This window comes from Pundamilia nyererei, unplaced genomic scaffold (genome assembly GCF_000239375.1).
Source record: "Pundamilia nyererei isolate P.nyererei 1_Seehausen unplaced genomic scaffold, PunNye1.0 scaffold00303, whole genome shotgun sequence".
Taxonomy (NCBI): Eukaryota; Metazoa; Chordata; class Actinopteri; order Cichliformes; family Cichlidae; genus Pundamilia; species Pundamilia nyererei.
Genome location: NW_005187704.1, coordinates 10,407 through 26,847, shown reverse-complemented (window position 1 = coordinate 26,847; position 16,441 = coordinate 10,407). Strand labels below are relative to the sequence as shown.

The 16,441-nt window shown below is 37.7% G+C and overlaps 2 protein-coding genes across 2 annotated transcripts in view; one reads left to right on the top strand and one right to left on the bottom strand.

Moving 5' to 3' along the window:
• Positions 1-16,441, top strand: part of LOC102197829 (olfactomedin-4-like) — a 21,532-nt gene that overhangs the window by 1,603 nt on the left and 3,488 nt on the right. The gene's annotated exons all lie outside the window — the stretch shown is intronic.
• Positions 1,990-5,052, bottom strand: LOC102197549 (olfactomedin-like). The gene is made up of 5 exons (XM_005751185.2): positions 4,927-5,052; positions 4,658-4,816; positions 3,794-4,006; positions 3,525-3,657; positions 1,990-2,911 (listed from the first exon to the last, which is right to left on the bottom strand). The coding sequence occupies exons 1-5, from the start codon at positions 4,963-4,965 to the stop codon at positions 2,064-2,066; spliced, it is 1,392 nt and encodes a 463-aa protein (XP_005751242.1). The 5' UTR covers positions 4,966-5,052; the 3' UTR covers positions 1,990-2,063.

Genomic DNA, 16,441 nt, shown 5'->3' with positions numbered 1-16,441 from the left:
ACCTTCATGGCGTGTGGCGTTCTCTATGCAACACGTTACATTAACAGGGAGGTCGAGGAGATCTTTTACTCATTCAACACCGTGACGGGACAGGAGAGGTTCAACATTGGCATCTTCATGAACAAAATGTCTACCAACATTCAAAGCCTAAATTACAGCCCTGTGGACCAGATGCTGCATGCTTACTGTGACTCCAACATGGTTTCCTACAAGGTGTTGTTTGGGTAAATTGATGTTGTTGTTTCATTTCTGCAAAATTGATTGATTTCTATAAAAGTCTGAAATTCAAATAGGTGCTCGAGTAAAACATGGTATAGCCAACACCGTTTTTCCTCAAGATGTTTCATGTTTAATGCATCACATTTCATAAACAATGTATTTCTCCATTAAGCTAATTCAACCAGTGCAAATAAAAGGTTCATCTTTGCCTTGTACTCTCTTTATTTAATAAAATCAATAATTTACAGTGTAGTGGTTTTAATGTTCAGAGTCAGTCTAACTATGTTATTATATCTTTTTTTATGTAAACATACAAATGTCATATTCTCATAAAAGTCACAAGATTGTTGTTTTGAGATTTGTGGAGAAATCCTTGCAGTGACATTAGCGTAGCAGTTATCTAAATAAGTAAATTAAATTCAAACAGATTGTCAACTTGTTAGTACAATGTATTTACTAGCTTTTTTTTAATATGCAGTGTTGGGCAAGTTACTTTAAGTAATTAATTATAGTTACTTCTTCAAAAAGTAACTGAGTTAGTAACTGAGTTACAAGATTCTAAAAGTAATTAATTACTTGAAAAGTAACTATTGCCTTACTGTGCCTGGACCCCAGAGGGTTAAACATTTTTTTAACCCTATGGGGTCCAGGGTATAATTGGCCATTTTTAACTACTTTTGATGTTTCCTCTACATTTCACCTTTAAAAACTATTTTTGTTTGGTATCATTGTTTTCAGCACGACCTCACATGTCTGAATTTACAGTTATGTTTTCATTTTGACATACTGTATTAACAAAAAACATAAAATCTGAGTAGAAAAAGTTTTTTTAATTTAATTAAATTTTTTACAGTACATTTACAATGACTGAAATTTACAATGGTTAACATTTAAGTTTCTCCTTCAAGTATCAGATAAAATGTTACACATTTATGGTTCATAATACAAGTGCACAAATCAATGCCTGAGAACCTTAATCGAATGAACAATTTTTGTAAAGAAAAGAGAGTCAAAATGTGTCAATAATAATCTGACTGACTGATAAAGTTTCTCAAAAAGATTATACACGTGTCTCTACAATTTACTGAATCATAGAGTACACTGCACTTAATTTTTCACATTGATTATATTTTTTGTTAAATAAGTGACATGATGAAATATGTCATGTTTTCATCTGAGTTTGTATTTAAATAATTTTCTTTTAAGGTTCCAATGATTTTTGTTAATATTTGCTAATATGCAAAACCCTAAATTTGAAATAGTGTTTACTTTCTCATTTACATTACATAGTTTCTACAACACCAAAACCCTAAATTTGAATTCAGTTCAGTTTTATTTATATAGCACTAAGTCACAACAACACTTCCCTCAAGGCATTTTATATTGTAAAAACCCCATAATAATATAAAAAAACAGAGAAAACACAACAATCATATCACTCCAATGAGCAAGTGATTTGACGACAGTGGAAAGGAAAAACTCCTTTTTAACAGGAAGGAACCTCCAGCAGAACCAGGACAGGAGAGGGACGTCCATGTGCAGCAATGGAAGCAGATATGGAAGATAAAGTCCAAAGCAGCCCCCATGGTAGTGGAAGCATAAAGAGTTGTAGCCCCATAACAGCTAAAATATTAACGTGTACTCTCAAGCTAGGCCTAGATAGATAGATAGATAGATAGATAGATAGATAGATAGATAGATAGATAGATAGATAGATAGATAGATTTTTTAAATTTTTTACAGCATACATGACATATTTGTGATATTTGTATTGCTTGCATAAAATAGTCCTCAAACTGAACTTTAAATCATTGCTTTTTTCTTACTGTTTAACAAGCTTTAGATCAGAAGTAAACCTGGTAGGCCAGCAAGTATCCATCGTTGTACATGTAGATCTGCTTGTTGGTGGGATTGTAGCTCAGACTAGCCACTGCTTTAGCTACCTTCTCCAGTGGTATTGCTAGTGAGTTGTCTTCTTTGCCTGTGGCTGTGTCAAAGGCGTAGAACACCTCCTCCCGGTACTCATTAACGTAACGAGTTGCGTACATCACACCGCACACCATGAAGGCGTTACTTACTGCCTTCTTGAACAGCCTCGTTTCCCACGTCTGTGTCACGTTGAGACTCTTCACCTCGCTGTCCCAAACTAAGCGGCTGATCACGAGGTTACCATGGTTACCTATAGTGGCATAGAGAGCCCACAGCCCTGTTTCATCTGCCTCTACATCAACATCACTATTGAGCCGGCAATCGTAGTAACAATAGGGGAACTTGTTGTTGAAACCCACACCGGTGCCTGGAAGAGTCACCCGTTTGACCTCGTTGGTCTCCAGGTCGTACCGGCAAATGTCTGCAGAGCGGTAGCAGTGATAATACAGAGCCTCGCCATACAGGACGGCGTTCGGACCTTCATTTGTGCTGGGATGACTGTAAGATGAAGCAAAGGTAAATTCTCTGTGGTTTGTTGAGGCCATGAGGTCTTCATAGGTTTGGTAAAGGCGCACAGTGTTGCCCCAGATGTGGCTGCTGAGCAGAGGTTGAACCCAGTAACTGTTCTTCTGCCCATCGCTCTCTTTCTGGGCTTGTTTTCCCCACGAACCAGAGATGTAGCTCTTACCATGAGGACTGACTTTAGCTGTGATAGGGTCACTGATGTTGGTGATCAGACCTCTGAGGCAGTGCCTGTCATGACCTGGAAAGACAGAAAGATCAGGAGGTTTCTGAAGGAGATAATAAGATACAGTCAATCATTGTCACCTATCGGGATCATTTATTTATTTAGAGTGTCTGTTTGGCTCAAATATTATTTTCAGACAGGATCAGGGAAAATAAGCTAGTTCTTGTAGTTCTTGAGTGACACGGCTTTGTACTGGGTCTTCTCCACCATTCCTTGTGCATAGGTAGAATCAAAATACAAAGAAAATCCAATACCCCAATCACTGAGAAATACTGTGTTCAGGAATAATTGATTATTACAAATTAATTGATAATTGTCTCTCACTGACAATCCCACACACCCACAGTTTTTTCATATCATAGTGAGGACATCTAATTGACATAATGCTTTCCCCAGCCACCTAGTCTAAACCTAACCATCAAAAATTAATGCCTAACCCTAACCCTGTTGTAACCCTGACACTAAAATCACATTTTGAGCCTCAAACTCGTGTGAACGGGCATTTCGTCCGCATAAGTATAGCAGCATGTTAATTTTCTGTCCTCACAAAGATATCTAAACATGTACACCACACACACACACACACACACACACACATACACACACACACACACACACACACACATACCTCTGAAGTCTTTGGGGATTGACTTGCAGGTCTCCACATTATTCTTTAGGTAGCGCAGTTTCTCCTTCACAGTCTTCATGTTAAGCGTGTCTATTGTTTGCATCTTGTTTACATGTTTATGTAGTCTATCAGCCTATCAGAAATGGATATAATATTATTCTATTGATAATTCTGTTACATCACAACAGGTCACATGTGACCTGACATAGTATGACATTAAATCTTTTCTTTCTGTTGTATTTTGCTGCCATTTGCTATTTTAGCTCTACCTCTTTGGAGAGTTTCTGTGTCTCGGAGTTGTTAAGCTGGCTGTGGACCACATCGATGTCCACCTGTAACTGGCTGAGCTCCTGGCCCAGCTGGCGCAGGGACAGTTCTGTATACAGGCCCCTGAAATGCAGGTAGTTGTAGGGTTCCAGCCGAGCCGTAAAGTTGGTAAACTGATCCTGGATCAGAGGGAGACGTTGGCTAGAGAACGTCAGCTGCAAGAAATGCAGACAAAAAAATCCTGTGATATTCTGATCCCAGACTGAAGTTGAAATATTATCTGGCAGACAATAACATAAAATTAATGGTAACAGGAAATCAATTCTGTGGGTATTTCAGTGTTTTTGCTTTTTAAACTTTTTTAAAGTATTTAATATCAAATATTGAAATGGTTATGAAAAGTGATTATTTTACATTATATTATTTTACAAATTTTACTGTGCATACTTTCTCATATCATATCAAATTTCAGTATAAGAGTATAATAAACGAGGAGGTACTTATAGAAAAGAGATTCCAAAAGGCCAATGTGGAATATAACTGAAAAATAAAACACCGTGGACCCCGGCTGTGTATTTAAATCCCAACTGATAATGTAAGTTTAACAAGACAAACAAGCCATAGGTTTTCTAGTTTTCAATATGAATCCCACAAATCTTTTTGGTGTTCAATAATAAATCTGTTGAAGGTGGCAGAGGAATGATATGAAAATATAAACTTCAGTAACACATACATTTAAAAATTACATACCAATATATAGTATATGTGATAATAAAAAAATTATAAATAATGAAACAATAATATTGCAATTGGTACTTATGCTTAAGTAGCAGAGGTGAGTAAAATAATGCTACATGAGTTCTTACCTCTTCTTGTAGGTTATTCAGAGATCCTTCACAGGTGTGAACTTCCTCCAACACGTACTTAAACTTCTGAGCAGGGAACAGCCACATGGTGGAGTTTAGCTGGCACACACATGCATTTGCCTTCTTGTAGCCCGACACTCGCTGACTCCGGCTGTCAGCCTGATTGTGGGTACAGCAGGTTAAATCCTGAGGAACTGTTCACGGGCTACTCAAATAACTTTTTCTCCTAAAATACCATATTAAATCATTAGCTTTGAAGTGTAACTTACCGTGGATGACAGCAGTAGCAATAGAAGTATCTGCAGCATGTTTAGCTGGAAAAACTAAGACTGGACCAATAAAGATGCACACACACAAACACACACAGTGCTCCTCTGTTTTCTCTAATAAACTCACTGACAACAAACACACAGCCTGCTGGCCTGTTTCCTGTCACTGATGGGTTGCGTCACAGACTTAAAAGCAATTGGATGACACAACTAAAAGCATCAAGCTGGACTTCTGTAGGACCCCTCCCACTTCCTTCATGTATTGTTAATTTATCAGCTCTCATTTCCAAATGTTTTCATTCCTTCCTAACAGGATTATTTCCTACTTTATTAATTTTTTTAATTTTTTAAATTATTATAGATTACTACTGGCAGATGTTATACATTTACTTTAACATTAAAATGTTAAAACCTGTAACCAATGGAAACGGCCCTTTTAGCATATTGTAACAAATTAATCTGATTTTTGCAAGGGTGAACTTAGATAAAAGTGATACACTCTTAGAAACTAAATAACAAGAGACACTTTTTAAATTCTATCACCTTTTTTATGTTAAACTATTTTTATCAGTTCTGAATAAAAAAGTAAAAAATTAAGCCCTTCTAATCTCTGTTACGTACCCTAAAAGGTAGGCATTTACATTGACATATTAATATGTAATGAAAAGTAGCAACTTCTAAACATGTACTTGCTTAGCAACGAAACCTTATACGTTATCATAAATTATCATTGGAAACTTGGAGACTGTTAAAAGAGCACAATAAATGATTTACTGTAAGATGTTGCATGTATAACACAAACCACAGAATTAAAAAAAATCTAATTATTATTGCGGTCTGACTCAAAGTGGACACTTTCAGTTCCTGAAACTTTACCATTACAGGATCTACAACTAAGATTCAGCATGTATGACTCTCTAAATCTTCAAAATAGATGCACGTATTAGTCACTGTCTGCCTTTATGTGCACTGTTAAAAAAAACATCTTAAAAAAACGGTAATATTCCAGCAGCTGGGGCGCCAAAATACTACCGTAAAATAACAGAAAATAACTTTCTCATAAAAATACAGTTATTTTCAGTAATGAAAATAGAGTTTGTTGCGCCAATTTTACTTGGGATTCTGCCTTTTCCAAGTGCTTTTAGACATTAAATTAGGAACATTTTGACGTGATCAAACAATGAAATCACCTATAAACAAGGTCAATGAATGTGGCAATAAGAATCATAATACGTAAATATACAGAAATATACAGTTAGCAGTTGGTTTAAATAATAATGGATTGCATGCCCTGGGACAGACTGACAGAGGCGAGGCTGCCATATCAGCCCTTCTGGCCATTACCAGTAGGTGAAGAGTCTTGACCACGGACACAATACCGAGACTGTCCGAGCCGGTGCTCGAATCGGCAACCTTGTGATCACAAGGCGAACTGCCAACTCTTGAGCCACGATTGCCCTAAATAGCAATGATAATAATACTTATGTGATGTAACACAAGCTTATAGGAATCATGTTATATACTTTTCCATAGCATTACATTTGAATTCAACAATTCAATCTTTCAAATAACGGACAGATATTTGTGAAATCATTAACTCAAAAGTGGATTATAGATGGCAGACAGTTGGTGTCGTAAACCCCCGCCTCTGTTCAAAGATGGTCGCTCACAGTGGACATAGATGGCTTCTTTCACTCCTCTTTCAAAACATCTGTCCTCTCTGTCCAAAATGTGAACATTGGCATCACAGTGATTTAACGTTAATTTACATTTGAAATGTGAAATCACAGTCTATTTACGTAACTAATGATATTCTACAAGAACAGAACAAAACTGTAAAATGCACAGTAAAATACTTTTATATTAGGATTTTCCTACAGTACACCCATACCCGCGACCTTGTGGTTGTTAGTTCACATTCATTGGCCGATGCTTAGTGTCATGTTATTATGTGTCCCAACATCCAATGGCATGTCACATTGTTTTCATGGCCACACCCTCACCCCAGGTGCAGTGGCCTATTTCTGTTCAGGAATGTTGTGAATACTTTGAGATTCATATTAATTGCAATTCCTACCTCTACATTAGTGATGCGCGAATCATGAACGAATCGTTCAATACTCGAGAATCACTTTACTGACTCATGAATCATGATTCACAAGCCCAACTGACTCACTGACTCATCCCTGTTGCTGTTAGCAGCAATGTATGTAGGTTATAATTAAAATTGTGGAGAAAAACACAACATCCAGTATCATAACAAAAAAATTTCTGCTCTGAACTGGAAGAAAAAACCCTGAGTAGAAGCTCACATTAAGAAATATAGCTCCTCGGTTCAGAGTAGCATCGCTCTGCTAACATGCTAACAGCACATTTGAGCTACTCACCCCTTCCCTTCCTGTGCTGAATCGTAAGCGAATCACTCAGGACTCGCTCACCCCCTCCCTCCTGTGCTGAATCATAGAGCGAACGAATCACTCAGGACTCACTAACCCCTTTCTTCCTGTGCTGAATCGTAAGCCTAAGCAAATCACTCAGGACTCACTAACCCCCTATCTCCTGTGCTGAATCATAGAGCGAACGAATCACTCAGGACTCACTAACCCCCTCCCTCCTGTGCTGAATCATAGAGCGAACAAATCACTCACTCACTCGCTCACCCCCTCCCTCCTGTGCTGAATCATAGAGCGAACGAATCACTCAGGACTCACTAACCCCTTCCTTCCTGTGCTGAATCGTAAGCCTAAGCGAATCACTCAGGACTCACTAACCCCCTATCTCCTGTGCTGAATCATAGAGCGAACGAATCACTCAGGACTCACTAACCCCTCCCTCCTGTGCTGAAACATAGAGCGAACAAATCACTCACTCACTCACTAACCCCCTCCCTCCTGCTGAATTGTAAGCGTAAGCGAATCACTCAGGACTAGCTCACCCCCTCCCTCCTGTGCTGAATCGTAAGCGAATCACTCAGGACTCACTCAGGACTCACTCACCCTCTCCCTCCTGGCTCACAGCTTCTTCTTCCTCTTGGTTGGCAACCAATGTTAAGGCGCATTACCAGCCCCTGGCTCACAGCTCAGTGGACATTTAGATGAGAAAATATATATTTAACACATTTAAGGAAAATACTAATAAAATAAAAAATAAAAATATATTAAAATAAAATAAAAATAAATAAATGTTTATTAAGCAATTTTGATAGGAAATTGCTTAATTTTAGAAATGTTTTTGCTCTTTTTTGCTCTATAAAATAGTTGTTTTCTTTTAGAATCATTCATCTTCACATTTTTTGCACTCTCTGGTCGACTGACTCAGTGAATCAAATGACTCACAAAACCCGATTCACTTTGGTGAGTGACTCATTAAAACTCAATTCAGTAAAAAGAACCAAATTTACCATCACTACTCTACATTTATTTTTTAAAATATATAATTAGCACAGCGTGGCCGTGCAATGTTTTATATGTTTTTTTTAGTTTTTATTCCTATTAATTATATTTTCTCTTGTTACCTCCGAATTATTGAAATTACTCCTTTAATTATTGATTATTCTCATTCCTTTTTGATCATTTTATATATTTTTCCATAGTATTACATTTGAATTTAACAGATCATTCTCTCACATAACAGACAAATATTTGGGAAATTATGATACATTTCTGAATGTATTTTTACAATCAAAATATGCATATGTACAAAAAAATATATTTAAAAAACAAGTAAATTGTGTTTTACTATATTTTCAGTACACTGTTACATTCTTGTCTGAAAAGATCTTAAAGGTTTATTTTGTCACACAGAAAGTAGTAATAAGACTAATATTAAAAGTAAGTAGCTGCCACGATTGTTGGAAACTGGAATTGGCTGGGCCGCGCTATGAGTTCTGGGATAGGTTGGGCCACGAAGGATACACCCGAAATGAGGGACACATCTGTCAGCTGCATATGTAGTATCCTTCGAATTGGGACAGCCTTCGTCCCCTGGCTGTGCCTTAATCGGTCTACAAATGCAGCAGGATGCAGCCTAGGAATTGAGACACGGCGATAGCGTCGGTATGTTACGTTTTGGGAAGAGAATGTGTTGCTTTAAAATCTTTCAGTCTTTCTCCAGTTGACTCATTTCTGTTTGCTGGTTTTTGTCAATAATTATAAAAGACAACATATGAGAATGGAGACCTCAAACGTTTACCAGATATGTTTATCGATATTTCATATATAAAAAAGGAAAAACATGATACATTTTTTCAAAACTATACAAATTGTTTTCCTCACATCCTAAATGTTATTGGGTGGTGAGTTAATCAACCCATAAAAATACATTACAATTCAAATCAGTTAAATTAAACTGAACTGAGCAAGCGTACAGGATATCACCAATTCCAGTTGTGTAGCACGAGTAGCGATAACAACTGCACAATTTGAACACTTAACAGGCACAAAAACCACGTGGTGGTGACTAAAACATAGCATGGATAGCAACCTCTAGAGTTAAAAATTAATTGTGAATGGTATAATTGGACATGACATGATTTTTCTTTCCGTGGTATTTTTTGCACTCATGTAGAATTTTCACTTCCTGTTCCTGAAACCTGTTACTACATCTTCCATTGAGAGAAGCTGCATATGAAATGTCCTTAAAATCCTCAAAAAAAGGTGCATGAATCAGTTGTTTGGATTATCTTTGTATATTCCACGTATTCCAAGTTTTATTATCAGATGCACAGGAATGTGCTTATTCAGTTAAGGTGTAATAGTTTTCTGCATTTTTTTATTGTTGCTTTTATTTCACTGTGTTGCAGTATCTGTAGTAACAGTGTGTTTTTCTTTTTTCCTCTTTGTGGCTATTGTTTCTTGTTTAAGTTGTTCTCTTTCTCTCTTTGTGTCGTGCTTTCTCTCGCTTTCGTTCTGTGTCTGTGATTGTCAACATTTTTTATTTCTTCTCTCGACGTTCGCACAATTCCTCACAAGTTTGATGTTGCTGCTTCAGTCAGACACAAAATTTTCTCTCTGGTCCAACATGAGGCTGTATGTGATCATTCCACTGTGTGCTCTGCTCACCATCACCAAGCAGGTAAGAAACACTGAAGCCTCAGGTCACATAGAAATCTTTTTAAAACTTTAGTACAATTCATAATACACCACCCTTACATTTTCAGGAGCATACAGAGTGTACATGCGAGCTGAATAACTCAGAGAGAATATTCCCCCATGAAAAACTCAGAAAAGTTGAAAGCAGTACATCAGACTGCAAAAGCAACATCATCCCACAGAAGGTAAGTTACCCTGCGACTCATAGTGTCATACTGTTTGTTTGTTTAACCACTGCTGTCTCTGCAGTCTGTGGAGCTGAAGAGTCTACTGCAGGGGTTGGAGCAACGTCTTACCCAGCTGAGCAAAGATGTGCTGATCCTGGAAAAGGAGGATGACAGAGGGCTGTATGGAGTTCTCAGCCTGTATCTTATAGAGAATGAAATGAATGAGATCAAGCAGCTGATTGACAAGCTCAACAGCACCACCAAGGAAAACCAGATCCTCACTGCTAGCGCCACTCGCCAGGTACATTCACAACCACATGCTGCAAAACACTGACATCACCCTGAAGTGTACATCTACTATTGTGTTTTCACTATTCGATATTATAGATGGTGTTAGCAGAACAGTGACATTTAATTCTGTTAAACATATTCTGTATATTCATTGTTTTGAGTGCCCTTTTGTTGATTTGTGGAGTATCAAGCCATGTTAAGAAATACATTTTTCTCTGTTTGGCTCCACATTTGAATGTCTTCTTTCTCTCAGCTGGAGATCATGAAAACAGAAATGAAAGCGCTGGAGAAGTTCGACACCATGCAGGTGATAAAGGGACGACAAACCATCGAGGTTCTGAGGACAGACCTGGACAGTTGCAAAAAGGAAGTGAAGGCACTCACCCAGCTTCCACAGCTTCCACAGGGTGAGTTATGCCTCACTTGCGATTGTTAAGAGGTTGAAACCTCTATAGGACTAGTATGGCTCACAGTTAATACACACTTTAATTTTCCTTCAGGTACTTGTCCTCGCAGCCGGCTTGTTAGTGTTACCGGGCCAGTGTTCTACACAGAAGGAGAGTATCCTGGCTTGTATTCTTATGGAGCCTGGGGCTGTGATCCCAAACCAGAGAAAGGGAAAGAAAACTGGTATTGGTTGGTGATGATGACTTCCAACAACAGATACTCCAACTACATTCGTTTTTACTCCAGCCTGAACTCTCTCATTAGGGGGGTGAGTGCCCCAGGTAAGGAACTGCTGTGTAGTGTCAAACGTGCCAGTCGTCCCTTTGAAGTGGCCGATGACAGGATCGAATTCCTTTGAGATTTTTTAAAGACAATGAAGACCTGTTTTCCTTTAACTTGTGTTACTGAAAATAAATGAGAATGACAGTGACTGCAGAGCTTCACAAATGTTGAAGTCCGGTTATACAGATCATTAGAAAGTTAACATGCACTGTAATTTAACAACAACAACAACAACAACAACAACAAAAAACTTACTAAAGTAGCATCGGGTGCAGTTTCTAGCAAATATTACGTTTAAATAAACTGTGAATATTCTTTGAAATAAATTGTAAAATGTTTGCAAGAAAGTAACAACTTCACCTGCACTGGAAGACTTCCTAGGAGATACTCTAGTAAATAGTTCTCATAAGAGAATAATTTAAGTCATTACCTGATAAAGTTCTATTAAACAATGTTATGTATTGATGCTTTACTAACTGTGCATATTTTAATGTGTCATACTGTGTAGATCTAAATTGCTTATTCGTTCTCTAAAAACACAACCAATGATACTTAAATTTGAGTTTCCCCATCACACTGCTTCTTCTCCTTTCACTTCTTTTCCTGCCAGGAAATGTCTACATCCACACCTCTAACCCAACTACCAACACCATCCAGGGTCCAAATAATGTTCTGTATGGAGGGGCTTTGTATTACAACTGTTACAACCGAGATGCTGTTTGTCATTTCAACCTCACCACCAAACACGTTACTACCTTAGAACTACACCAAGGCACTAGGTTTTTTTCCACAACTTTTTTTTGAGCTCATTACTGCAAGAATATGAAACACAACTATGATGGAAACACTCATTTATGAATAAGAGTTGCTTTTTAAGTGTAAAACATTCACTGTTGTCCTCTGTTAACCAGATATAACTCAAAGGCTAACTTCTGCCACCTTGAGGAGTGTTACCCATACACTGATCTGGATCTTGCAACAGATGAATCTGGTGTCTGGGTGGTCTTCACCACCTCCCTGGACTTTGGCAACATGATCCTGTCCAAGGTGGAGGGGGGTGAACCACCAGCACTTGGAAAGACCTGGCAAACGTCAGTGTACAAGCAGGCGGTGACCAATACCTTCATGGCCTGCGGTGTTCTCTACGCCACACGTTACGTCAACCAAGAGCTCGAGGAGATCTTTTACTCCTTCAATACCGTGACGGGGAAGGAGCGGTTCAACCTAGGCATCTTCATCAGCAAGATTTCTCCCAACATTCAAGCCCTGAACTACAGCCCTGTGGACCAGACACTACATGTCTACTCTGACTCCAACATGGTTTACTATAAAGTGATTTTTGAGTAAATTCATAAAAGATTCGATTCAAATAACTGCTCCAGTAAAATAAATATTCATGAAGGTCAGAAAAAAGGGCTGAAAAACCTTCATATATGGGGTAACTTTTAAGGTTAATTTTCATAGTAATGGTCAGTGTTTAATAATTTGCTAATTTTATTAGTTAGTTTGCCAATTTTTTTGTTTTTGTCTTTTACTGACTTAAGAGATGTTTTAATGACACCTTTAACTGACTTTATATAAAAGTAAAAAAAAAATTCTAATGAGAGTCAATATTTTTGTGTTTGAGGTGACAAATACTTTTGTGTTTTTGCCCCCTAACATTCTAATGAATTACATTAAACCATTTGCTGAAATGCAATATTGCCAAATTTATCTAAGCTGTATTTGATTTAAACCAGGGGTCTCGTAACCCCAGGACTTGAGGGCCGGTGTCCTGCAGGTTGTAGATCTCACCGTGGGTCAACACACCTGAAATAGTTCATTACCAGGCCTCTGGAGAACTTCAAGACATGCTGAGGAGGTAATTTAGCCATTTAAATCAGCTTTGTTGGATCAAGGACACATCTAAAATCTGAGTTCTGGAGTCCGAGACCCCTGCTTTAAACTACTTATTTTGTTACAGCTGTTACAAAATGAATAACTGATCCTTTACCCTCTAAAGTCTAAATCATCTTTGGCGCTGACCACAACAATGGCCCCAAGGCCTAAGAAAAGAGCACTTCTTTGGAAAACATGTTATGAGCTGTGCAGTAGATGTTAGTTTAAATGACCATTTGTGTTGTCCTCTAATTGCCAAGACCTAAGTGAACTACTTTTGAACCAGAACACAAATTAAATCTTCTAATGCACATCTGCACAGCAAATTAATCAAATTTAACATTTCCAATTCAAAATGAAAATATGAACAAAGCATATTGATTATTAAGTCTAAGCATAACTAAGTTTAAGCCCATTCTTTTCTTTTAGTGCTTATATTCCACTAAAATATATCAGTGACCAACTCAGACTTCATTTGAAAATCTAAAAGAAACCTTTTAATTTCTAAAAATGTGTTTGCAATACTTTAAAACATAATCAAACTCTGTGCTAAAGGTATTACCGGAGACTTGGTGTATGTAAAGCAGTTAAAGGGCTTAGAACACATTAAATTCAACCATTGCTAAGACATTGTATGCATAACACAAACCACAATATAAAAATAAAAAATTATTATTGCAGTCTGAGTGCAAAGTGGGCACTTTCTGTTCCTAAAACTTCACTGTTACAGGATCCACAACAAAAATTCTGCACGTAAGTCTCTATGAAGCCTAAAAAACCAAGGGTACATATTAGTCACCGTCTGCGTTTATGCAGGGTCTTATTGCATCATCCAGCCACAGCACTGAGCTATGAATGCTTATTGACTAGCAGACTGTAATAGTGTTAACAGAGTGTTATTACAACAGGTTTAGACTGCTACCTGTACACAAAACTTTATCTCTGGTGATTATTCAATAAATAAAGGTTTAAGAGATGTCTGTATCAAAACAGACAATTATCTTTGTGTTGTCAGATAGACTGTACTTGGTTCTTGACATCCACTGCCTAACATTACTGTTGCTATGTTTGCTTAACCTTCTGTTTATCTGATGTCTTTAATATGGTGGCAAAAAATAGATGGACTGCTTCCAGTTGGAGACCTCAGTCTTGTATAAGGGACAATTTCAAATGGCCGTGAAATACCCATCTTGGAATCTGGATTCATGTTCTTTGTCCACTCTTGTTTGATTCATTTCATTGTGGTTTTCCACCTGTTGTCTTTGTGGTCTCTAGTTTTTGTCAGAGAAGTCGGGAGCTGTGTCTAGCACCTGAGAGCTGTCTTTATCATACTCCACAGAACAAAACTGTGGTATGAACACATTTTTAATTTCTTTAGTAAATTCATGACAGCTTCCTTTGATACATTTTTTAGGGAAGGTCCATATCACATATGTTACATCATAAATTGTCTACAGCATATTGTGAAAAAGTCCTGGTGTTAAACTGACCTGCCTGCAGTTCGTAATATTATTCAACACGTTCTCATCTCAACACGTAACATACCACAATTTGTCATAGTCGTCGGCATGAGAGCAGGTTGAATCTATAAATGTGTTTTATGTGTGACATGAAGCTCAAATCTGTTCACTTTCAGATCCTGAATCACTTTGGAAAACACTATGTGTATGGTTAAGGTTAGGGTTAGGGCTGGAATGGATGGCTGGAGCCTGTGCTTCAAGTGTGTCTTGCCACTGTGTCTTAAGTGGCTTTCTGTTCAGAGCGTTTCATAAGGACAAAAGGGTACCTTTTACGTTACTATGAGACGCTTAGGGGAGTGACAAATGTTATGTGTTGGGAAAATTAAATAGATAAAAATAATAAAATAATTTACATTTCTTGAATTTCTTGGACAAATATGTATTGCTAATCCAAGTCTGGTATTGTATGAGGCATAAATAAATTATGCATTATTTTAGCACAGACTGCTCACGTGATACGGTTAAAAGAGCTTAGCGTGCACCAAAATGAGGTAGTGGCTAACACACTGCACGAATAATAAAGACCAGAACGAAATATAAAATTCAAATGGTGCAATTGGACACATTGTGATTTTAGTCTCTGGCTATTTTACGACTTGTCTCATTTTCAAGTCACCGCAGGTTTAGCTGTGACTCATACACATTATAAAACAAAAAATGTTCCCAGCATAAACTTTACTGTATGTAGCAAATACAGTAAAATTATAGTAAGTAAATATATTGTATAAAGTTTATTTTGTATTATGTTTTTTGTTGTGTGTTCTAATAGTGTTTAAGAGTGCATTTGAGCAAACTGTTGCAAAGACTCCGATTGCACTGACAGTTTTAAATCTGCAAAGAAACTTGTTGATGCAGTGGGTTTGCTAAAATATGTGCATGTCAGTAAACACAGAAAAATCATATCTTGAAGAATGCAGTGTTGTGTTTCGTAAGTCATTACTGCCATTGGCTCTGAGAATCCATATTGATTAAATTCGTAGATGATTAAATGTCCTGTGCTGAACAGCAGTGAAAAGAGGAAAACAACTTCAAAAAGTTTTTGTAATTAACAAAAAATGTCATGAAAAACAGTGACAAATGTCACTGAGATGCATGATGCATGAAATACAAACACACCCACATCCACTTCCTCACATACGGAGGTTAGCGGGAATGTTCACAAGCTGCTGCAGCAGTTTACAGATGGTTTTGTTCAGCTCTGCTCTCTGTGATTCACCATGAAGCTGTACGTGATCATTTCACTGTGTGCTCTGCTCACATTCACCCATCAGGTAAGAAATACTGAAGACTTCCTTTAAATGATAAAATATCCATTTTGAATGAAGTAACAAATACCAAATACCACTAAATGCTGCTGCTTATTTCACTTGAAAATACATTTAAATTTCAGGCTCCTCCACGAGAAAAGTGTGCATGCGAGCTGAATAACTCAGAGAAGGCATTCCCTCATGAAAAACTCAGGATAGTTGAAACCAACGTATCAGACTGCAACAGCAACATCACCCCAGGGAAGGTAACTAGTCTTTTAAAGCTCTCATGCTGTTTGTCTCCATTCCTGCTTAATCACTGCTGCCTCTGCAGACTGTGGAGCTGGAGAGTCTGCTGCTGGGGTTGGAGCGTCGTCTTTCCCAGCTGAACAAAGATGTGCTGATCCTTGAGAAGGAGGATGACGGAGAGCTGTATGGAGTTCTCAGCTTGTATGTTATAGAGAATGAAATGACTGAGATCAAGCAGCTGATTGACAAGCTCAACAGCACCACCCAGCAACACCAGATCCTCACTGCTAACGCCACTGAACAGGTAGATTCACAACCACATGCTGCAAAACACTGACATCACT